We start from the raw sequence: 24,603 nt of genomic DNA, 5'->3' as shown, positions 1-24,603 counted from the left end.
GCCCTGTTGTGCTGCCGCTGCCGGCTGCCCTGTTGTGCTGCCGCTGCCGGCTGCCCTGTTGTGCTGCCGGCTGCCCTGTTGTGCTGCCGCTGCCGGCTGCCCTGTTGTGCTGCCGCTGCCGGCTGCCCTGTTGTGCTGCCGCTGCCGGCTGCCCTGTTGTGCTGCCGCTGCCGGCTGCCCTGTTGTGCTGCCGCTGCCGGCTGCCCTGTTGTGCTGCCGCTGCCGGCTGCCCTGTTGTGCTGCCGGCTGCCCTGTTGTGCTTCCGCTGCTGGCTGTCCTGTTGTGCTGCCGCTGCCGGCTGCCCTGTTGTGCTGCCGGCTGCCCTGTTGTGCTGCCGGCTGCCCTGTTGTGCTGCCGCTGCCGGCTGCCCTGTTGTGCTTCCGCTGCCGGCTGTCCTGTTGTGCTGCGGCTGTCCTGTTGAGCTGCCGCTGCCGGCTGTCCTGTTGAGCTGCCGCTGCCGGCTGTCCTGTTGAGCTGCCGGCTGTCCTGTTGAGCTGCCGGCTGTCCTGTTGAGCTGCCGGCTGCCCTGTTGTGCTGCCGCTGCCGGCTGCCCTGTTGAGCTGCCGCTGCCGGCTGTCCTGTTGAGCTGCCGCTGCCGGCTGTCCTGTTGAGCTGCCGGCTGCCCTGTTGTGCTGCCGCTGCCGGCTGCCCTGTTGTGCTGCCGCTGCCGGCTGCCCTGTTGTGCTGCCGCTGCCGGCTGCCCTGTTGTGCTGCCGCTGCCGGCTGCCCTGTTGTGCTGCCGCTGCCGGCTGCCCTGTTGTGCTGCCGCTGCCGGCTGCCCTGTTGTGCTGCCGCTGCCGGCTGCCCTGTTGTGCTGCCGGTTGCCCTGTTGTGCTGCCGCTGCCAGCTGCCCTGTTGTGCTGCCGCTGCCGGCTGCCCTGTTGTGCTGCCGCTGCCGGCTGCCCTGTTGTGCTGCCGCTGCCGGCTGCCCTGTTGTGCTGCCGGCTGCCCTGTTGTGCTGCCGCTGCCGGCTGCCCTGTTGTGCTTCCGCTGCCGGCTGCCCTGTTGTGCTGCCGCTGCCGGCTGCCCTGTTGTGCTGCCGGCTGCCCTGTTGTGCTGCCGCTGCTGGCTGTCCTGTTGTGCTGCGGCTGTCCTGTTGAGCTGCCGCTGCCGGCTGTCCTGTTGAGCTGCCGCTGCCGGCTGTCCTGTTGAGCTGCAGCTGCCGGCTGTCCTGTTGAGCTGCCGCTGCCGGCTGTCCTGTTGAGCTGCCGGCTGCCCTGTTGAGCTGCCGCTGCCGGCTGCCCTGTTGAGCTGCCGCTGCCGGCTGTCCTGTTGAGCTGCCGCTGCCGGCTGTCCTGTTGAGCTGCCGGCTGCCCTGTTGTGCTGCCGCTGCCGGCTGCCCTGTTGTGCTTCCGCTGCCGGCTGCCCTGTTGTGCTGCCGGCTGCCCTGTTGTGCTGCCGCTGCCGGCTGCCCTGTTGTGCTGCCGCTGCCGGCTGCCCTGTTGTGCTGCCGCTGCCGGCTGCCCTGTTGTGCTGCCGCTGCCGGTTGCCCTGTTGTGCTGCCGCTGCCGGTTGCCCTGTTGTGCTGCCGCTGCCGGCTGTCCTGTTGTGCTGCCGGCTGCCCTGTTGTGCTGCCGCTGCCGGCTGCCCTGTTGTGCTGCTGGCTGCCCTGTTGTGCTGCCGCTGCCGGCTGCCCTGTTGTGCTTCCGCTGCCGGCTGTCCTGTTGTGCTGCCGCTGCCGGCTGCCCTGTTGTGCTGCCGGCTGCCCTGTTGTGCTGCCGCTGCCGGCTGCCCTGTTGTGCTTCCGCTGCTGGCTGTCCTGTTGTGCTGCGGCTGTCCTGTTGAGCTGCCGCTGCCGGCTGTCCTGTTGAGCTGCCGCTGCCGGCTGTCCTGTTGAGCTGCCAGCTGCCCTGCTGTGCTGCCGGCTGCCCTGTTGTGCTGCCGCTGCCGGCTGCCCTGTTGTGCTGCCGCTGCCGGCTGCCCTGTTGTGCTGCCGGCTGCCCTGTTGTGCTGCCGCTGCCGGCTGCCCTGTTGTGCTTCCGCTGCTGGCTGTCCTGTTGTGCTGCGGCTGTCCTGTTGAGCTGCCGCTGCCGGCTGTCCTGTTGAGCTGCCGCTGCCGGCTGTCCTGTTGAGCTGCCGCTGCCGGCTGTCCTGTTGAGCTGCCGCTGCCGGCTGTCCTGTTGAGCTGCCGCTGCCGGCTGTCCTGTTGAGCTGCCGGCTGCCCTGTTGTGCTGCCGCTGCCGGCTGCCCTGTTGTGCTGCCGGTTGCCCTGTTGTGCTGCCGCTGCCGGTTGCCCTGTTGTGCTGCCGCTGCCGGCTGCCCTGTTGTGCTGCCGCTGCCGGCTGCCCTGTTGTGCTGCCGCTGCCGGCTGCCCTGTTGTGCTGCCGCTGCCGGCTGCCCTGTTGTGCTGCCGCTGCCGGCTGCCCTGTTGTGCTGCCGCTGCCGGCTGCCCTGTTGTGCTGCCGCTGCCGGCTGCCCTGTTGAGCTGCCGCTGCCGGCTGTCCTGTTGAGCTGCCGCTGCCGGCTGTCCTGTTGAGCTGCCGCTGCCGGCTGTCCTGTTGAGCTGCCGCTGCCGGCTGTCCTGTTGAGCTGCCGGCTGTCCTGTTGAGCTGCCAGCTGCCCTGTTGTGCTGCCGCTGCCTTCTGCCCTGTTGTGCTGCCGCTGCCGGCTGCCCTGTTGTGCTGCCGCTGCCGGCTGCCCTGTTGTGCTGCCGCTGCCGGCTGCCCTGTTGTGCTGCCGCTGCCGGCTGCCCTGTTGTGCTGCCGCTGCCGGCTGCCCTGTTGTGCTGCCGCTGCCGGCTGCCCTGTTGTGCTGCCGCTGCCGGCTGCCCTGTTGTGCTGCCGCTGCCGGCTGCCCTGTTGTGCTGCCGCTGCCGGCTGCCCTGTTGTGCTGCCGCTGCCGGTTGCCCTGTTGTGCTGCCGGTTGCCCTGTTGTGCTGCCGGCTGCCCTGTTGTGCTGCCGCTGCCGGCTGCCCTGTTGTGCTGCCGCTGCCGGCTGCCCTGTTGTGCTGCCGCTGCCGGCTGCCCTGTTGTGCTGCCGCTGCCGGCTGCCCTGTTGTGCTGCCGGCTGCCCTGTTGTGCTGCCGGCTGCCCTGTTGTGCTTCCGCTGCCGGCTGTCCTGTTGTGCTTCCGCTGCCGGCTGTCCTGTTGTGCTGCCGCTGCCGGCTGCCCTGTTGTGCTGCCGGCTGCCCTGTTGTGCTGCCGCTGCTGGCTGTCCTGTTGTGCTGCGGCTGTCCTGTTGAGCTGCCGCTGCCGGCTGTCCTGTTGAGCTGCCGCTGCCGGCTGTCCTGTTGAGCTGCCGCTGCCGGCTGTCCTGTTGAGCTGCCGCTGCCGGCTGTCCTGTTGAGCTGCCGGCTGTCCTGTTGAGCTGCCGGCTGCCCTGTTGAGCTGCCGCTGCCGGCTGCCCTGTTGAGCTGCCGCTGCCGGCTGTCCTGTTGAGCTGCCGCTGCCGGCTGTCCTGTTGAGCTGCCGGCTGCCCTGTTGTGCTGCCGCTGCCGGCTGCCCTGTTGTGCTGCCGCTGCCGGCTGCCCTGTTGTGCTGCCGGCTGCCCTGTTGTGCTGCCGGCTGCCCTGTTGTGCTGCCGCTGCCGGCTGCCCTGTTGTGCTGCCGGCTGCCCTGTTGTGCTGCCGCTGCCGGCTGCCCTGTTGTGCTGCCGCTGCCGGCTGCCCTGTTGTGCTGCCGCTGCCGGCTGCCCTGTTGTGCTGCCGCTGCCGGCTGCCCTGTTGTGCTGCCGCTGCCGGCTGCCCTGTTGTGCTGCCGCTGCCGGTTGCCCTGTTGTGCTGCCGCTGCCGGTTGCCCTGTTGTGCTGCCGCTGCCGGCTGTCCTGTTGTGCTGCCGGCTGCCCTGTTGTGCTGCCGCTGCCGGCTGCCCTGTTGTGCTGCTGGCTGCCCTGTTGTGCTGCCGCTGCCGGCTGCCCTGTTGTGCTTCCGCTGCCGGCTGTCCTGTTGTGCTGCCGCTGCCGGCTGCCCTGTTGTGCTGCCGGCTGCCCTGTTGTGCTGCCGCTGCCGGCTGCCCTGTTGTGCTTCCGCTGCTGGCTGTCCTGTTGTGCTGCGGCTGTCCTGTTGAGCTGCCGCTGCCGGCTGTCCTGTTGAGCTGCCGCTGCCGGCTGTCCTGTTGAGCTGCCGCTGCCCGCTGTCCTGTTGAGCTGCCAGCTGCCCTGCTGTGCTGCCGGCTGCCCTGTTGTGCTGCCGCTGCCGGCTGCCCTGTTGTGCTGCCGCTGCCAGCTGCCCTGTTGTGCTGCCGGCTGCCCTGTTGTGCTGCCGGCTGCCCTGTTGTGCTTCCGCTGCTGGCTGTCCTGTTGTGCTGCGGCTGTCCTGTTGAGCTGCCGCTGCCGGCTGTCCTGTTGAGCTGCCGCTGCCGGCTGTCCTGTTGAGCTGCCGCTGCCGGCTGTCCTGTTGAGCTGCCGCTGCCGGCTGTCCTGTTGAGCTGCCGCTGCCGGCTGTCCTGTTGAGCTGCCGGCTGCCCTGTTGTGCTGCCGCTGCCGGCTGCCCTGTTGTGCTGCCGGTTGCCCTGTTGTGCTGCCGCTGCCGGTTGCCCTGTTGTGCTGCCGCTGCCGGCTGCCCTGTTGTGCTGCCGCTGCCGGCTGCCCTGTTGTGCTGCCGCTGCCGGCTGCCCTGTTGTGCTGCCGCTGCCGGCTGCCCTGTTGTGCTGCCGCTGCCGGCTGCCCTGTTGTGCTGCCGCTGCCGGCTGCCCTGTTGTGCTGCCGGCTGCCCTGTTGAGCTGCCGCTGCCGGCTGTCCTGTTGAGCTGCCGCTGCCGGCTGTCCTGTTGAGCTGCCGCTGCCGGCTGTCCTGTTGAGCTGCCGCTGCCGGCTGTCCTGTTGAGCTGCCGCTGCCGGCTGTCCTGTTGAGCTGCCGCTGCCGGCTGTCCTGTTGAGCTGCCGCTGCCGGCTGTCCTGTTGAGCTGCCGGCTGTCCTGTTGAGCTGCCGGCTGTCCTGTTGAGCTGCCAGCTGCCCTGTTGTGCTGCCGCTGCCTTCTGCCCTGTTGTGCTGCCGCTGCCGGCTGCCCTGTTGTGCTGCCGCTGCCGGTTGCCCTGTTGTGCTGCCGCTGCCGGTTGCCCTGTTGTGCTGCCGCTGCCGGCTGTCCTGTTGTGCTGCCGGCTGCCCTGTTGTGCTGCCGCTGCCGGCTGCCCTGTTGTGCTGCTGGCTGCCCTGTTGTGCTGCCGCTGCCGGCTGCCCTGTTGTGCTTCCGCTGCCGGCTGTCCTGTTGTGCTGCCGCTGCCGGCTGCCCTGTTGTGCTGCCGGCTGCCCTGTTGTGCTGCCGCTGCCGGCTGCCCTGTTGTGCTTCCGCTGCTGGCTGTCCTGTTGTGCTGCGGCTGTCCTGTTGAGCTGCCGCTGCCGGCTGTCCTGTTGAGCTGCCGCTGCCGGCTGTCCTGTTGAGCTGCCGCTGCCCGCTGTCCTGTTGAGCTGCCAGCTGCCCTGCTGTGCTGCCGGCTGCCCTGTTGTGCTGCCGCTGCCGGCTGCCCTGTTGTGCTGCCGCTGCCGGCTGCCCTGTTGTGCTGCCGGCTGCCCTGTTGTGCTGCCGGCTGCCCTGTTGTGCTTCCGCTGCTGGCTGTCCTGTTGTGCTGCGGCTGTCCTGTTGAGCTGCCGCTGCCGGCTGTCCTGTTGAGCTGCCGCTGCCGGCTGTCCTGTTGAGCTGCCGCTGCCGGCTGTCCTGTTGAGCTGCCGCTGCCGGCTGTCCTGTTGAGCTGCCGCTGCCGGCTGTCCTGTTGAGCTGCCGGCTGCCCTGTTGTGCTGCCGCTGCCGGCTGCCCTGTTGTGCTGCCGGTTGCCCTGTTGTGCTGCCGCTGCCGGTTGCCCTGTTGTGCTGCCGCTGCCGGCTGCCCTGTTGTGCTGCCGCTGCCGGCTGCCCTGTTGTGCTGCCGCTGCCGGCTGCCCTGTTGTGCTGCCGCTGCCGGCTGCCCTGTTGTGCTGCCGCTGCCGGCTGCCCTGTTGTGCTGCCGCTGCCGGCTGCCCTGTTGTGCTGCCGGCTGCCCTGTTGAGCTGCCGCTGCCGGCTGTCCTGTTGAGCTGCCGCTGCCGGCTGTCCTGTTGAGCTGCCGCTGCCGGCTGTCCTGTTGAGCTGCCGCTGCCGGCTGTCCTGTTGAGCTGCCGCTGCCGGCTGTCCTGTTGAGCTGCCGCTGCCGGCTGTCCTGTTGAGCTGCCGCTGCCGGCTGTCCTGTTGAGCTGCCGGCTGTCCTGTTGAGCTGCCGGCTGTCCTGTTGAGCTGCCAGCTGCCCTGTTGTGCTGCCGCTGCCTTCTGCCCTGTTGTGCTGCCGCTGCCGGCTGCCCTGTTGTGCTGCCGCTGCCGGCTGTCCTGTTGTGCTGCCGCTGCCGGCTGTCCTGTTGAGCTGCCGGCTGTCCTGTTGAGCTGCCGCTGTCCTGTTGAGCTGCCGGCTGTCCTGTTGAGCTGCCCGCTGTCCTCTTGAGCTGCCCGCTGTCCTATAGCTCTTACTGCTGTATTGCAGGAGCTGTTACGTCGACAGAACTCGCTGCAGAATGTGGAGCAACAACTGGAGCAGATGAGAAGCAGACTGAGTCAGGAGTCCCAGCAAGCCAAGAACCAGTGTAATGCCATCCAGTCCGAGCTCGACCGGGTATGACGCTTCATAGGTTTTAGTTTGAGTTTTGCCATAATGTCACAAGTGGAGAACCCTCAGCTATTCCTCCTGGAAACGTATAATGGGTGTTAACATTCCCTTTATCGAGAGGGTCCCAATCAGTCCCACACTGCCCAGACCAGCCTGGTAGTTGTGATGTCTATTTTCCCCCATATATTTCCAGGAGGAATAACAGAGGAACAGCATCAAGAATTCAGAAAAAAAAGATATGGAGCATGCAATGATCACAGACATGTCAGGAGAAATAACTGGTCCGCTTTAACGGGGTCAGTTGTAAATGTTTATTTGATTGGGGGGGGGGGGTCTGACCTCTGAGACCCTCACTGGTCCTAAAGTCCTGTGTGAATGGAGCAGTAGTGCCCCCATATACAGTGACTGGAGCGATCGTCACACACGCAGTACTGCTCCTTTCACACAGGGGGCGCTCCACTTTCGTTCTCGTGATGGGCGGGGTTTCCAGTGGTCGGGCCCCAACATGATCAAACCTTTATTAAGTATTTAGAGAATGGGTGATAAATGTTGGTAATGGGATAACGCCACTGAAGGAAGAGTTGCTTTTACATGTTAGTTGACAGAAGTTTGAATGCTGCTCTGAAGGTAATTACAAGATAATGGAAATTATGAGATTGGTCTGTGTGTGAGTGACCGACAATCTGTGGTAGCCACAAGTCTGCGTCGTTACTGAGACCCCCGGGGGTCCTTGTCCGTTTTTATGTCCGGTCCTTAGGCGACACACGGGAAGAAGATGTTGGAACATGAAGTAGAAGATCTAAAGCAGAAGTTATCCAGAGCAGAACAAGCCGCGTCTGCTGGCCAGAATCACCTGACCGATCTGAAGAAGGAGCTGGAGGTAAATGGAAAGAGAGGCTGCCCTTAATCCCGGACCCCAAGTGTTGGGCTGATGCTCATTTAAAGGGGTATTCGTTCCTGAGAGAAGGAGCCAAAGTGCTACACTGGTAACGTCGCCCCTCTCTGAAGTGCTTCACCCGCCAGCTGCGCAGAAAACTGCAGTGCTTCTCTGTCCAAGTGGATGGATTTTTACTTTTTAATTTAAAGGCATATATTTGGGGGTATAAATCATTTTTGCTTTTGGTTTTCTATTTTGCACCATATGCCTTTTTATATCCTCTGTGGTGCACGGCCTATTGCAAGATGCAGAATGAGTTAACTGAGAGTCCATCAGTGAGCTCAGTCTGATGGGGAGTTTTTTACTCTTTTGTCTGCCTGTTTCTGAGCTCCTCTCAGCTCATTTATAACCACAGACTGCATCAAAGTTGAATGTGCAGCGAATGAGAGAGTCTGTAAAAGCCAAATGGTGCACCATTTTTAATGACCCCCAATTGCAAAAATGATTTTTAGCCCCAAATACATACATTTAAGTAAAAAAATAAAATTAAACTACCCCTTTAAGTCTTTGCAGTACATCTGATTGTATTCTATTGGTCTCTGTTATCAGCCCCTTAAAGCTGAGAAATGTGGACTGCAATGCTTTTCGATATCTATACTCAAAAGGCTTTAAAATGGCTTCTGTCACTGTCTGGCAAGATTGTCAGAACTAATAGAATATCTAATGTTTATCCCAGAAGATGAACAACCCAAAAAGAAAATCAATAGTCCAGAAGATGAGTTTTTTTGGTTTCTCCACTCCCCTTTCTGTTCACTCCACCACTAAAAAATGCAATAAAAATCAATCAAGCAAAGTTGTATGTACCCCAAAATGGGTCCAATAAAAAAAAAAAGCCCTCACACAGCCCCATCATACAGGGGTCAGAAAAAAAACCCAGAGAAACCAAATTATTTATTTGTTCAAAGATTTATTTTTTATTTTTTAAACACTAAAAATATATAAAAACACTGATAAAATAAAACCCTTCTAAGTTCGGTATCCCTGTAATCATAATGAACTGGAGACTTATGTTTCTGTGTCATCTTTACCACATAATGAATACTATAGAAATGAAGCGTCAAAAACATGGCCGGAAATGCTATTTTTTTTTATTTATATAATTTTGCTCCATTTATCAGTATTTTATATGGTAAAATGAATGATGGTGGAAAAATTTTTTAAAAAAGTAATGACTTTCCGAAAAAGGAGGAAAAACGAATGTATAAAAAAAAAATAAAAAATACAGCAGACTTAATTAGAGATTACTATGTAACCCCTCCCCCCCCATTTCTGGGATGTTTAGGTTTAGGATTCGGCAGGAATGACATCTAATCTGAGCGCACTCATCATAAGATGTTCCCTGACAGTTGTTGTGAAGGCTTCAAGGGATGCAGAATTTAGATTTTTCTGCTCTTACACTGTAGGTGGGTGTCACTGCCATGTCGTTAAAGGCAAAGGAAGAAAGATGGGGTAGTTTCGGAACGCAGAGTCAGCAGCTGCACTAAGATCACACGGTTGCAAGAGCAGAAAGCCGGATGTCAGAGACACCCCGGACTCCCTATAGAGAAGGCAGAGATGTTTTATTACTATCTCTGCCTTCTTGATCTCTATATACACAGAGCTGAAAACATGCTGTATATACAGAATGAGAAGCGCTGACAGTGCTTCTTTCTCTGGACCCGGCAGTCACGTGATCTCCAAGTGCATGGAGAGAGGAGCAGGAGATGCTGGTTCCTTTTAGAAAGTATGTAATGTGCAAAAATATATTGTGTTTGCTCGCCTAATCGGAGCGACCAAGCCTTGATTTTTCCACCCGTGATCAGAGCGGGCCAGCGCAAGCAGCACAATGCTGTGACATCAGTGCGCCGCCTGCTCGGAGAAGCTGATGTCTGGTAGGCTACAGGCCTTACAGCAGCCTACAGGATGAAGCTTGATGGGGCCGGAAGCCTATGGCTCCATAATGACTTGAAAGTGGAGACGGGGGTCCCGGCCAGGGCTTGGGCACTATCCTGGATCTTTGTAGTCTGGGGCACTACTTCTTAAAGAAGCTAATATGAAAAAGTAGCAGTACTGGTGAGGAGTCCGCAGGGACTCTGCTGATACAATGCTGGGCCTCTGCTGATACAATGCTGGGCCTCTGCTGATACAATGCTGGGCCTCTGCTGATACAATGCTGGGACTCTGCTGATCATTCACAACAAGGGAGTTTAAGAAGTTCTCGGAGCCCGTACAGAAGTGTTTCTGTTAAGTAATGGATACAAGATAGCACTTTCCCGAATAACTTTTATTACTTGCCCCCTCGGAATAATCTGTCTCCTAATTTGGTTTGTTGCTTTCAGGATTCCAGGTCTCAGCAAAACGCAATTAAAAGTCAACTCGACCATAAAGCGAAGGAAAATTTGAAATTAGAAGATGAATTTAGAACCGCGACTCAAACTCTACGGCAAAACCAAGTGTTTATAGAGGAGCTGAAAAGTAAGTGCGCCCCCTGCACCACTGTCTGGAGTTATTTGGCTGCAGGATGGGGGGGAGGTGGGGGGCAACACTAAAGGCAGAATCTCAGTAATCTCCGTACGTGATGCTTATTAAATGTCAGTGTTATGCTAATAACCAATAACAAAATGCAACAAATGTTGAACCGGCGACTTTGATAAATGGGTTCTGGAATAATGAGATATTTCGGGGAGTGATTACACGCCGACCCTGGGCTATAACACCAGCGTCAAGTCAGAGATGCAATAAGAGCTCTGCAGAGTGAAGATGCGCAGAACAGAGCAAAGCCGCCACTGCCTGTGATACAGCAGTAATTACAAGGCTCAGTGATTTTATGCTCTCCCCGGAACAAATCACAAAAAAAGTGCAGCTCTTTGTATTTTTTTTTGCAATTTAATGCACTTTTGATTTGTTTCCAGAGAAATGAACGTTCATACGATGCAGGGAACTTCTCGTTATAGAGGAACTCAAGTAGATGCAGCGATATCACTGACGTCATTGTATTGGCTATAAATTCCCTGCATGGACAGAAAGTTAAAGGGAGTGTACAGGATTTAACCCAGGATCAGTAATGTAATGTGTGTACACAGTGACTGCACCAGCAGAATAGTGAGTGCAGCTCTGGAGTATAATACAGGATGTAACTCAGGGTCAGTAATGTAATGTATGTACACAGTGACTGCACCAGCAGAATAGTGAGTGCAGCTCTGGAGTATAATACAGGATGTAACTCAGGGTCAGTAATGTAATGTATGTACACAGTGACTGCACCAGCAGAATAGTGAGTGCAGCTCTGGAGTATAATACAGGATGTAACTCAGGATCAGTTATGTATGTACACAGTGACTGCACCAGCAGAATAGTCAGTGCAGCTCTGGAGTATAATACAGGATGTAACTCAGGGTCAGTAATGTAATGTATGTACACAGTGACTGCACCAGCAGAATAGTGAGTGCAGCTCTGGAGTATAATACAGGATGTAACTCAGGATCAGTAATGTAATGTATGTACACAGTGACTGCACCAGCAGAATAGTGAGTGCAGCTCTGGGGTATAATACAGGATTTAACCCAGGATCAGTAATGTAATGTATGTACACAGTGACTGCACCAGCAGAATAGTGAGTGCAGCTCTGGAGTATAATACAGGATGTAACTCAGGATCAGTTATGTATGTACACAGTGACTGCACCAGCAGAATAGTGAGTGCAGCTCTGGAGTACAATACAGGATGTAACTCAGGATCAGTAATGTATGTACACAGTGACTGCACCAGCAGAATAGTGAGTGCAGCTCTGGAGTATAATACAGTATGTAACTCAGGATCAGTAGAGGATCAGTAATGTAATGTATGTACACAGTGACTGCACCAGCAGGATAGTGAGTGCAGCTCTTGAGCATAATACAGGATGTAACTCAGGATCAGTAATGTAATGTATGTACACAGTGACTGCACCAGCAGAATAGTGAGTGCAGCTCTGGAGTAAAATACAGGATGTAACTCAGGATCAGTAATGTATGTACACAGTGACTGCACCAGCAGAATAGTGATTGCAGCTCTAGGGTATAATACAGGATGTAACTCAGGATCAGTACAGGATCAGTAATGTAATGTATGTACACAGTGACTGCACCAGCAGAATAGTGAGTGCAGCTCTGGAGTATAATACAGTATGTAACTCAGGATCAGTAGAGGATCAGTAATGTAATGTATGTACACAGTGACTGCACCAGCAGGATAGTGAGTGCAGCTCTTGAGCATAATACAGGATGTAACTCAGGATCAGTAATGTAATGTATATACACAGTGACTGCACCAGCAGAATAGTGAGTGCAGCTCTGGAGTACAATACAGGATGTAACTCAGGATCAGCATAGGACATATGTACACAGTGACTCCACCAGCAGAATAGTGAGTGCAGCTCTTGGGTATAATATAGGATGTAACTCATGATCAGTAATGTATGTACACAGTGACTGCAGCAGCAGAATAGTGAGTGCAGCTCTGGGGTATAATACAGCATGTAACTCAGGATCAGTACTGGAACAGTAATCTAATGTATGCACACAGTGACTGCACCAGCAGAATAGTGAGTGCAGCTCTGGGGTATAATACAGAATGTAACTCAGGATCAGTAGAGGATCAGTAATGTAATGTATGTACACAGTAACTGCACCAGCAGAATAGTGAGTGCAGCTCTGGAGTACAATACAGGAGGTAACTCAGGATCAGTAATGTAATGTATGTACACAGTGACTGCACCAGCAGAATAGTGAGTGCAGCTCTGGAGTATAATACAGTATGTAACTCAGGATCAGTAGAGGATCAGTAATGTAATGTATGTACACAGTGACTGCACCAGCAGAATAGTGAGTGCAGCTCTGGAGTACAATACAGGATGTAACTCAGGATCAGTAGAGGATCAGTAATGTAATGTATGTACACAGTGACTGCACCAGCAGAATATTGACTGCAGCTCTGGAGTATAATACAGGGTGTAACTCAGGATCAGTAATGTAATGTATGTACACAGTGACTGCACCAGCAGAATAGTGAGTGCAGCTCTGGAGTACAATACAGGATGTAACTCCGGATCAGTAATGTATGTACACAGTGACTGCACCAGCAGAATAGTGAGTGCAGCTCTGGAGTATAATACAGTATGTAACTCAGGATCAGTAATGTATGTACACAGTGACTGCACCAGCAGAATAGTGAGTGCAGCTCTGGAGTACAATACAGGATGTAACTCAGGATCAGTAATGTATGTACACAGTGACTGCACCAGCAGAATAGTGCGTGCAGCTCTGGAGTATAATACAGTATGTAACTCAGGATCAGTAGAGGATCAGTAATGTAATGTATGTACACAGTGACTGCACCAGCAGAATATTGAGTGCAGCTCTGGAGTATAATACAGGGTGTAACTCAGGATCAGTAATGTAATGTATGTACACAGTGACTGCACCAGCAGAATAGTGATTGCAGCTCTAGGGTATAATACAGGATGTAACTCAGGATCAGTACAGGATCAGTAATGTAATGTATGTACACAGTGACTGCACCAGCAGAATAGTGAGTGCAGCTCTGGAGTATAATACAGGATCAGTAATGTAATGTATGTACACAGTGACTGCACCAGCAGAATAGTGAGTGCAGCTCTGGAGTACAATACAGGATGTAACTCAGGATCAGCATAGGACATATGTACACAGTGACTCCACCAGCAGAATAGTGAGTGCAGCTCTGGGCTATAATACAGGATATAACTCAGGATCAGTACAGGATCAGTAATGTATGTACACAGTGACTGCAGCAGCAGAATAGTGAGTGCAGCTCTGGGGTATAATACAGGATGTAACTCAGGATCAGTAGAGGATCAGTAATGTAATGTATGTACACAGTGACTGCACCAGCAGAATAGTGAGTGCAGCTCTGGAGTATAATACAGGATGTAACTCAGGATCAGTACAGGATCAGTAATGTAATGTATGTACACAGTAACTGCACCAGCAGAATAGTGAGTGCAGCTCTGGAGTACAATACAGGATGTAACTCAGGATCAGTAGAGGATCAGTAATGTAATGTATGTACACAGTGACTGCACCAGCAGAATATTGACTGCAGCTCTGGAGTATAATACAGGGTGTAACTCAGGATCAGTAATGTAATGTATGTACACAGTGACTGCACCAGCAGAATAGTGAGTGCAGCTCTGGAGTATAATACAGGATGTAACTCAGGATCAGTAATGTATGTACACAGTGACTGCACCAGCAGAATAGTGAGTGCAGCTCTGGAGTATAATACAGGATGTAACTCGGGATCAGTAATGTAATGTATGTACACAGTGACTTCACCAGCAGAATAGTGAGTGCAACTCTGGAGTATAATACAGGATGTAACTCGGGATCATTGCAGGATCAGTAATGTAATGTATGTACACAGTGACTGCACCAGCAGAATAGTGAGTGCAGCTCTGGAGTACAATACAGGATGTAACTCAGGATCAGTAATGTAATGTCTGTACACAGTGACTGCACCAGCAGAATAGTGAGTTTTGCTCTGGAGTATAATACAGGATGTAACTCAGGATCAGTACAGGATCAGTAATGTAATGTATGTACACAGTGACTGCACCAGCAGAATAGTGATCACAGCTCTTGAGTATAATACAAGATATAATTCAGGATCAGAGGAAAAGTAATATATTTAAAACCTTTTTGTGTTTAATTCTACTTATAAATGTTGTCTAGGGGTGAAGAAAAACTTAAAGGTACATGTAATTGTTTTTATTCTTCTACAGACAAAAATAACACTTTGGATGCAGAAATAAAAGCCGCTGTGCAGAAACGTAACTATCAAGACTCAACTTCTATTGACAATCTTAAAGCGACAATGACTAATCTGGAGAAGGAAAGGGATTCTGCCAAAGAATTGCTGCAGAAGAGGGAGAACGACTTATCTGAAATAAAGAGCGCTCACGCACAAATATCGGAGGAGCTGTCGACTTTGAAGAATCGACTTCATTGTAAGGAGCAAGAATGTAAAGACTGGATTCAGTGCAAAAATGAATATGACAATAACACTCGCAAGTTCTTCACAGAGAAGGAAGAAATCTGTAGAAGAATTGAGGACATGGAAACGACTGTTGAAAGACTAACAGAGCAGATATCTGTACTGAAAAATGATAAGAAAAACTTACACACCCAGATAAAGACCCTTCAAGACATCATTGATGTAAGAACTGCTGACCTGGAGGTCCAGAGGGTAAACTGCGCAAATCTGAACAGTCACATGGAGTCGGAAAGTCAGAAATATCAAAAAGAAATAGAAAACCTCCTGCAGAAAATATCTGAACTAGAGCATAAGACACAAGAGCTCAATGTCTGGTTGAAACGGGTGTCCGTTTTGGAAAACGAGTTGGAGACGCAGAAAAAACTAAATGCTGACTTACAAATTCAGCACGACCTTCTGAGAAATCAGCAAGAAATTCAAAAACACGTGTCTGACCCCGAAGGAAGGGGCGAAGGTTGCTTGTCTAATTCAAGAAACTACATTTTACTGGAACCCAGTGTTGATTCAGTTGTCAAAGAAAAAGAAGGAGAAATCACCAGTTTATCAGAAAAATTAAGATTTGCCAAAACAGAGATAGAAACCGTGTGTCAAAGTAACAGAGAACTTACTACGAGGCTTCAAGAGTTGACTTTGTTGTCCGAGTCGTGGTTCACCGAGAGGGAGATGCTAGGAGGGTCAATTACTTCTCTTCAAAAGGACATTGAAAAGCTGACAGAGGAAAATAAAAGAATGGTCGAACTCCTCAATGTGCTGAATAACGAGAAGACGCAAGTAGACAATGCAAAGATTGACACTTCAGAGAGAGGAAGTATTGGAGAAGACAACCCGGTCGATGGGTCTACAGAAGAAAATGCAAGGCAGGATGAAAATTTGAAGGGAGAAATGGAGGAATGGAAAGAAAAAGTTTTCAGATTTCAGCAAGAGAACAGTCGTCTGCTCCTTTCTAACGAAGTGTTGTCTACGTTGATCGGCAAGCTTCGAGAAAACGAGTTCTCTCTAAATAAGACTCTGGAAGAATTACGACTTTGTCTGAAGGACAAAGAAACTTCTTTCAGAAACGCGCATTCAGGGTTAGAATTGCTGAGCAGAAATGAGGGGGAAGATCTGCCGGTGGAACTTGTCTCGGAACAATTGATTGACCTTCAAAATGACTCCAAGCTGAAGAAATTCCCTCAAGGTGATCCTAAAAGTCCAAAACCGAAGAGGATGGTTCTCCATGACCTTGATGAAACTACATTGATTAGCAGCAGCAATGGAATTGTGATGGATTATTCTGTTTTGGATATAACAGAAGATATTTCGTCATTCCCTCCGTCCATTGGACCACAGAGCCATGAGGAAAATCTGACGTTGTTGATCAATATGGACCATCTCAGTTTGGCACCAGCCAATGACACTACGTTGGCCCTAGCAAATCTTGCGCAGCTGGAGAGCCAAACATCTGCCACCTTGTACCCTTTTACGACACCACCTGTAAAGCAAAGGGTTGAAGAACATGGAGGTAGGAAGTCTATCACCAGCGAGATTGTTGACTACCTCCTCGATCAGTCTCCTCCTCAACAGCAACAGGTCTCTGGAGTACGTAGCGACGGATCTCCCGAAATAAAAGATTTGCTTATGGTCTACCAAAAAGAATTGAGCAGGTTGCAAAAACAGCATCTGTCTGAGATTGCCACTTGGCAGCAGAAATTGAAGGACCAAGCTTCGGAAATGGAGGCAAAGTTGTCCTCCGAAAAGGCCGAGGTGGAGCAGTTGAGTCAGGAGCTGGAGGCTGCGAGACTTGACCTGCAAGTTTTCGACCTGAGCGCGTGCTCCCTTCTATCGTTTGATAATGAGGATGTAAGTGTGCTTGGGAAATTATTTATTATGAGATGTGACCTGTTGGACTTATTTTTTCTTTTTCTAACGACTGAAAAGATGACTTGCTCTGTTGCTTTTGTTTGGAAACGATCATACTTTTTTGCTATTTTTTTTTCCCCTTTTCTATATATTTTTTATGCCTTTTTTTTACTTAGATATTTGGTTTCAGCTCAGGCTATTGGACAAACAATTTGGCAATTTGTCTGGAAATTGCTGCCATGATTTTTGGCTCTGTCAGTACAATTTAAGATTTACAACGGCCATTCAAAAGTGTAAAACAAAAAAAAATCGCAGCCGTTGCACACAACTTAATTTAAAGTTTGTATTGGCCAGTTTTGCTTACAGCCTGCAATTTAAACTTGTATTTAAGTTCTTTTGCCATCTCGGAGCTGTAGTAGAAAATTAATTTTTTGATTTATTTACTCCAAAATGAAAGCAAATAAAAGAATCTGTTGCAAAAATACATTTGGGCAAATTCTTCCTGTTACTTTTATAGAATATATTTTCTTTTTAATGAGATTTGTTGAACTTTTGGATCCTTTTTTTTGCATTTATTTATTTATTTTTTTGATCTTGTTAGGTAACCGTGAACCAGACCATGTGCACCGTTCTGCCCATAGGAAGACTGTCTCTGGGAAATTATCAATTGCGAACTCATGGACAGTTAAACCAAAGTCCAAAAGTTGAAAATAAAAGTGTAGATGAGAATGTAATGGCAATGAGTAATTGTGAAAGTCCGACCGATAAAGAAGAAAATGAGAATTCCTCCCGAGAGAGGAAAAGACGGAAGGGCCGGAGTGGAGTCCATGTAGACAACCTGGAAACTCAAGATGTGTCTCAGAGTCTCCAGCTAAAGACCGATGAAGAGCAGAAGCTTTGTCAGCGCCTTACAGAAAGAAAAGAAATTAACCAGAATTTGGTAGCAGAAATAAAAGATCTGTCAGCCCAAGTTGAGATGCTAAGAGCAGAGCTTCTGAAAAAAGACCAAGAAATACAAGACCTTGAAAATAAATCTAAAGATCTTGGAGTCGAAAGATCGGAATTACTAGGAAAAATTGAGTTGATCTCCCATGAGAAATTGCATTCGGCCAATAAGATTGTCGAATTTGAAAAAGAGCTTAATAATTCTTTGAACGCGATGGAGATACTAAACTCAAAGATATCCGACCTGTCTAGTGTACGTGAGAGCCTAGAGATCTCCGGCAAGGAATGGAAAGAAAATTACCTTCAAACGGAAATGGAGCTGAGGAGGGTGAAATCCGAAAAAGCAAATATCGAGAACCATGCTCTGTCTCTGGAAGCAGACCTAGATGCCCTTCAGTCTAAGTGGCAGCGAACGCAGGAGGAAAGTGAGGGCAATTTAAGGTCCTTTAATGAGGTTCAAGAGAATCTTAATAATGTCGTGGCTGAAAAATGTCAACTCACTCAGGAACTGGAGAGTTTAGTTGAAGAAAAGGAAGAGCTTGATCAAATGTATAAAAAGCTTAAGGTAAGAGAGCAGGAGTTGGAATCTATTCGATTAAGCTCGAAGGACCTGATAAAGATATTAGAAGCTGAATTACGAGCACTGAAGGAGGAACTTCAGGCTGCAAAATTGACTGCTGAAGAGTTGACCAGAGAAAGGGATGGTCTGATTGGCTCACAGGAAAATGAAAAGATGCAAGTTCAAGAGTTGCAAAATTGGGTCCAAAAATTTGAAGAAGAGAAGAAAGTCCTGGTCAACGAGCAACAAGATCTCCAGGTACAAATAAGCACAGTGCAAGCAGAAAATGAGAAGCTTTCGAGAACTCTGGAACGGTGTCAACGTGAGAAACTTGAGCTGGGCGGCAGCTTGAATTCAGCTCAGGAGGAGGTTACTCAAATGCGTACAGGAATAGAAAAACTCAAAGTGAAGATCGAAGCCGACGAGAAGAAGAAGCGCCATTGGCTGGAAAAGCTAAAAGAGAGCGAGCGTAAATTTGACAAGCTGAACGACAGGATCGAGTCTTTGGAACGAGAATTGCTCATGTCCGAAGAGAATCTGGAGAATGCCATCTTGGAAATGGAGACATCGAACGAGGAAGTAGAAAGAGTCAAGGAGCAAAAAGAAGCTTTAGAAATGGAATTAAAATGTTTAAGGAAGAAGCTTAAAGAACTGGAAGAAGAACTTCAAATCAACCGGGAGAAGATGGTTGAGTTAGAAGCCACAATTGCCAACATTTCAAAAACTCTTGAAAATAGAGAGATGGAACATATCCAGTTTATGGACAACTCCAAGAAGCAACAGGATTTCCTCCAAGCGGAACTGGAAGAGTCACTTAAACAAAAATATCTTTCTGACCAAAAATATGAAACTGCCATGGCCGATTGTGCCGAGGTTTCATCCAAGGTGAAACACCAGAAGGAACAGTTGCTACAAGAACTGGAGAAGGCCCAGACGGCCAGCAACAACCTTGAGATGTCTCTTCAAAAAGTTACTTTGGAACAAGAAGAATGTAAACTTCTGCTAGATGAGAAGACTCGGCAACTGGTGGCCCTCGAGGGCCAAATAAAAGACACGGAGCAAAGGGAAGAGGAATATTCTTCACAAGTCTCCCGATTTGAAGTGGAATGTGAAAATCTAAGGAATAGTAACAAAAGTCTGCAGATCGCTTTTGAAGAATCAGAAGGGAAGGTTCGGAATATTTCGGCAGAGAATGAGTCTCTTCAGTCCACCATTACTGGTCTGAAAGCCTCCTGTGGTGATCTAGAAGTACGGATGGAATCCGCAAAATCGGAAAACCTGACTCTTCAAAATAAGGTAAAGTTTTCGCACATTACGTTTTTTACTGCCCTGGTCCTCCTTTTTTTGTAGTTTTTGACCTGTTGACAGTTCTTTGCCACTATTGGAAAAGGCATGTGCCCCCTTGATACTATAATTTCTTTTATACATCGCTTGAATTTCAAGACCCCCATTCTGTTTTTCTACCCTTTTAGTTTTTGGAAATTAATTGTTTATCACTGGGGTCTCTCACCTTGGTAGGGAAACTTAAGAAAGCAGAACGAAAATAAAGGGCGCGTCCACCTTCCACATTTTCTGACTTGTTTGCTTACTAAATGTGCATTACTAGTAGTAGGGAGTAAATTTTTTTTTATCTGACTACACTGGTTTTATTTGTTGTCTGTAACCATGGAGACAACATAGAATAGATACAAAATAGTTGAAGATTCTTAGCCAAGACGATTTGCTACATCTTTACCTTTTTCCTTTCCGCAGGTGGCAGAGCTGGAAGAAGACTGTCGTGGGTTGCGGAATAAATTACAAGAGGCCGATCTACATGTCAAAAATATTCAGGAGCAGAACTGCCGGGAACGGGAATGTCTGGAGGAGGCGCTGCAGGCAATCAGGGGGCAGCAGGAGGACAGCAGAGTAAGTTACTCTTCTATATAAAATATTGGGGGAGATTTACTTTTGCTAAATGACCCAATTTGTGCCACATTTATTATGTGTTTTTAGACACTTTTTGTGGTTTATCTGACAAGGGGTATGGCTTGGCTTTGCTGTAAAGGATATGGCCTAATATGAAATGGGCTTGTTCTGATATGAAATACTACGCACAAAAATTTTTTGGTGCAAATTTCTTACACGGTCACCAAACAGTAGGTGGTGTAAACTTACACCAGGCGGTCTAAAGAGGCAACAGATCAGCATCCATGCTAATAAATCTGTCCTAATGGTTTCTAGTTTATATATATATATATTTTTTTTCATATTTGCCATATTTTTCTTCCGTCACCACTCAGTCTTTGCCACGGTACCAGTGCTATGAGATGTGACCGCTGCAGCCATCATATGTCACCCAAAGCCAAGAGGACCACCAGCACTGGAGCATCAGGGGAAATAAGAGGGGAATAGTATTTATTTTGATAACGCTTTTGCAGCTTGGTTAAATATTAAAGGGGTATTCCAGTACTTTATATTGCGCCCCCAATGTATCCCCCCGGGGCCCCTAAGACTTTTTGTAATTACCTTACGTTGCAGATAAAGCCTGTGAGCGGCGCTATCACTGGCCGCTCACAGGCATCACCTGACCCCCGGCTTCAGCCGGCTCTGACATCCGCTGATGTCACGACAAGAGCTGGCAACAGCCGGGGGTCTCTGTCTTCTGCGTTCCACCGGTGGCTGCTGGGTTGTGGGCGGGGTTGCCCCCCCCCCCCCCGCCCCGCGTCACACCCGGCATCCACCGCGCACTCTGCCTCTCCCCATTCATTGGGAAAGTGCGTGGTGGATGCTGGGTGTGACGTGGGGGATAACCCCGCCCACAACCCAGCAGCCACCGCGGGGTCCCCAGCGATGAGTCACGCCTCACTTGTCGTGACGTCAGCGCGGGGTCACGTGATGCCTGAGAGCGGCCACCGACAGCGCCACTCACAGGCAGTATCAGCAACGTAAGGTAATTACAAAAAGTCTTAGGGGCCCCCGGGGAGATACATTGGGGGGGGTAATCTAAAGTACTGTACTACTTCTTTAATACCACCCCTTTAAAGGGAAGGTGTCATCAGAAAATAGCCCTTTGGTTAAATAAGGTTATATGTTAAATGTATTTATATTTTTCCCCAATTTTCCATATCACTATCTTTTATTGAAAAAAACAAAAAAAACTATGGAAATCTTGCAATATTCACACTGGCTACAATGAATTATACTAGACTTCCTGTTCTGTACAAGTAACTTTTAGTCAGTCTTATTATCATCACAGACAGGATTATGATGTCCTATAACCCCTCTATATACTGTAGATAATGCAGGATCCATCATTCACAATAGATATCACAGCTCACCTCTTCCCCCTCCTGTACAATGACTAATAACATCTCTATATACAGAAGATAACACAGGATCCACCATTTACAATAGGTGATATCACAGCTCACCTCCTCCTTCTCCTGTACAATGATTGATAACACCTCTATATACAGTAGATAACACTGATCCATCATTAAAAATAGGGGATGTCAAAGCTCACCTCCTCCTCCCTTTCCTTTTATAATGACATTTGCCCTAATGAGAAAATGCTCATTTAATGCTTTTATACAGCACATTAGGGCCTGAGTTAGTCTATTATTACTAATGTCCATCAGAGTCTAGTACTGGGCCTAGTGTTGGTGTAAAAATTGCAAGATTTGTATAATTTTTCTTTAAATATAAATGTGATATGAAGAAAACCCTGATTTGAGCAATAGGTCATCGCTGGATTTGGGGGGCAGGCAGTATCTTTTCAGTTGGGTTCAAAGATCCCATAAATCCATAGAAAGCATTATAGTATATCCCAAGATTAGAAGTTACAAACTCTCTGTAGGATAAGGGATAACTCCCCCATCACTGGGGTCCAACCCCTTAGACCCCCCACCGATCCCAAGAATGAGGTTCTGCAGAGCACCGTCCGAATGGAGCGGGGGTCGAATATTAGTCATGAATTAATTATTTTTGGTGGTGGTCCTTCCTCTGAGACCCCTGTAGATCTCTATGTTCTCCGCTCTTAGAGATGTATCCATATGGCTGTGTCTGTGCAGCTCGGACCGTTCATGAGAGCGCGGCTGTGCCAGATCCGTGCACCCGCCCGTGTGCCCCTGTGTCGGATGTTGCAGCACAGGCTGCTGTTGTTATATACCAGTAGCGATGCTCTGCATGTATACAAGTGCTGTCTGTGCTCCGCAGGCTCAGCTCCTGAGCGCTACCACAGAGGCAGCAGAAATGAAGACGTCTGTCGCTTCCCTGCACAAGGAGCTGGAATCTCAGGCGCAGGAACACAAGGATGATATAATGGAGCATGAGAGGCGCCTCCTGCAGGCGGAGTCCCGTCACCGATCCCTGATGGATGAGATGAGGAAACAGGTGAGTGATGGCTGCAGGTTATCCAGAATCAGCACCAAGCTAAGTCATTGTGCACATTGGAAAAGCAAAAAAAATAATAAAAATCATCCCAGAGTATCCGATGTATGAGCGGCACTGGTGATCCGTCCTGGCTACGTTATGATGGACAATGCACTGACTAACAGAATTGCAAAGTATTTTATTTACCCCGAAAAATCACTCCAAAGTGCCGTCCACTATGGGGCGACCTTCAGTGCAGATCACTGGCCCGTTGTCAAGTGCAATCTGTCTCCAGCAGAAGAATTAATATGGGACCGTAAAGCGAGGAGTTATGGGAGTTATGAGTAAGGGAAAGCTGAAAAATCAATGATTTCTTGATATTAATCTCTTCACGATAACGGACGTACATGCACAGCAGGTGCCAGCTCTATTGTACAGCCAGCACCTGCTTTTAACAGCAGCAACCGGAGCTGAGCTCCGATCGCTGCTGTTTAACCAATTAAATCCCGCTATCAATCTAAAATTACCTTCAAACGGGAATGGAGCTGAGGAGGGTGAAATCCGAAAAAGCAAATATCATGGACCACGCTCTGTCTCTGGAAGCGGTCCTGGATGCCCTTCAGTCTAAGTGGCAGCGCTTGCAGGAGGAAAGTGAAGGCAATTTAAGGTCCTTTGGATTAAGACAATCTTAATAATGTCGTGGTAGAGAAATGTCAAAACTGGAGAGTTTAGTCGAAGAAAAGGAAGAGCTTGAGCAAATGTATAAAAAGCTTAAGGTAAGAGAGCAGGAGTTGGAATCTATTCGATTAAGCTCGAAGGACCTAATAAAGATATTAGAAGCTGAATTACGAGCACTGAAGGAGGAACTTCAGGCTGCAAAATTGACTGCTGAAGAGTTGACCAGAGAAAGGGATGGTCTGATGGGCTCACAGGAAAATGAAAAGATGCAAGTTCAAGAGTTGCAGAATTGGATCCAAAAATTTGAAGAAGAAATGAAAGTCCTGGTCAACGAGCAACAAGATCTCCAGGTACAAGTAAGCACAGTGCAAGCGGAAAATGAGAAGCTTTCAAGAACTCCGGAACGTTGTCAACGTGAGAAACTTGAGCTGGGCGGCAGCTTGAATTCAGCTCAGGAGGAGGTTACTCAAATGCGTACAGGAATAGAAAAACTCAAAGTGAAGATTGAAGCTGGCGAGAAGAAAGAGCGCCATTGGATGGAAAAGCTAAAAGAGAGCGAGCGTAAATTTGACAAGCTGAACGACAGGATCGAGTCTTTGGAACGAGAATTGCTCATGTCCGAAGAGAATCTGGAGAATGCCATCTTGGAAATGGAGACATCGAAGAAGGAAGTAGAAAGAGTCAAGGAGCAAAAAGAAGCTTTAGAAATGGAATTAAAATGTTTAAGGAAGAAGCTTAAAGAACTGGAAGAAGAACTTCAAATCAACCGGGAGAAGATGGTTGAGTTAGAAGCCACAATTGCCAACATTTCAAAAACTCTGGAAAATAGAGAGATGGAACATATCCAGTTTATGGAGAACTCCAAGAAGCAACAGGATTTCCTCCAAGCGGAACTGGAAGAGTTACTTAAACAAAAATCTGTTTCTGACCAAAAATAAGAAACCACCATGACCGATTGTGCCGAGGTTTCATCCAAGGTGAAACACCAGAAGGAACAGTTGCTACAAGAACTAGAGAAGGCCCAGACGGCCAGCAACAACCTAGAGATGTCTCTTCAAAAAGTTACTTAGGAACAAGAAGAATGTAAACTTCTGCTAGATGAGAAGACTCGGCAACTGGTGGCCCTCGAGGGCCAAATAAAAGACACTGAGCAAAGGGAAGAGGAATATTCTTCACAAGTCTCCTGATTTGAAGTGGAATGTGAAAATCTAAGGAATAGTAACAAAAGTCTGCAGATCGCTTTTGAAGAATCAGAAGGGAAGGTTCGGAATATTTCGGCAGAGAATGAGACTCTTCAGTCCACCATTACTGGTCTGAAAACCTCCTGTGGTGATCTAGAAGTACGGATGGAATCCACAAAATTGGAAAACCTGACTCTTCAAAATAAGGTAAAGTTTTTGCACATTAAGTTTTTTTATTTTTTTACTGCCCTGGTCCTCCTTTTTTGTAGTTTTTGACCTGTTGATAGTTCTTTGCCACTCTTGGAAAAGTCATGTGCCCCCTCGATACTGTAATTTTTTTTTTTAAGACTTCGCTTGAATTTCAAGACCCAAGCCACTAGTTCTGTTTTTCTACCCTTTTAGTTTTTGGAAATGAATTGTTCTTCACTGGGGTCTCTCACCTTAGTAGGGAAACTTAAGAATGCAGAACGAAAATAAAGGGCGCGTCCACCTTCCACATTTTCTGACTCGTTTGCTTACTAAATGTGCATTACTAGTAGTACAAATTCCAGACCATCATT

The 24,603-nt window shown here is 49.6% G+C and overlaps 1 protein-coding gene across 8 annotated transcripts in view; it reads left to right on the top strand.

The window, feature by feature from the left end:
• Positions 1-24,603, top strand: part of CENPF (centromere protein F) — an 82,522-nt gene that overhangs the window by 29,532 nt on the left and 28,387 nt on the right. For all 8 annotated transcript variants that reach the window (XR_012318068.1, XM_073671951.1, XM_073671950.1 and 5 more), the window contains exons 9-15: positions 6,382-6,510; positions 7,262-7,384; positions 9,760-9,895; positions 14,220-16,330; positions 16,932-19,130; positions 19,587-19,739; positions 22,029-22,205. Coding sequence is in view for 7 of the 8 variants with exons in the window: in XM_073671951.1 (XP_073528052.1) it covers positions 6,382-6,510; positions 7,262-7,384; positions 9,760-9,895; positions 14,220-16,330; positions 16,932-19,130; positions 19,587-19,739; positions 22,029-22,205 (5,028 nt within the window). In the remaining variant the exon portion in view is untranslated. The remainder of the gene's footprint in view (positions 1-6,381; positions 6,511-7,261; positions 7,385-9,759; positions 9,896-14,219; positions 16,331-16,931; positions 19,131-19,586; positions 19,740-22,028; positions 22,206-24,603) is intronic.

This window comes from Phyllobates terribilis, unplaced genomic scaffold, assembly GCF_046119375.1.
Source record: "Phyllobates terribilis strain yellow unplaced genomic scaffold, ASM4611937v1 Scaffold_3__8_contigs__length_932513732, whole genome shotgun sequence".
Lineage (NCBI taxonomy): Eukaryota > Metazoa > Chordata > Amphibia > Anura > Dendrobatidae > Phyllobates > Phyllobates terribilis.
The sequence above is the reverse complement of the archived record's forward strand: the minus strand, read 5'-3'. Positions and strand labels throughout refer to the sequence as shown.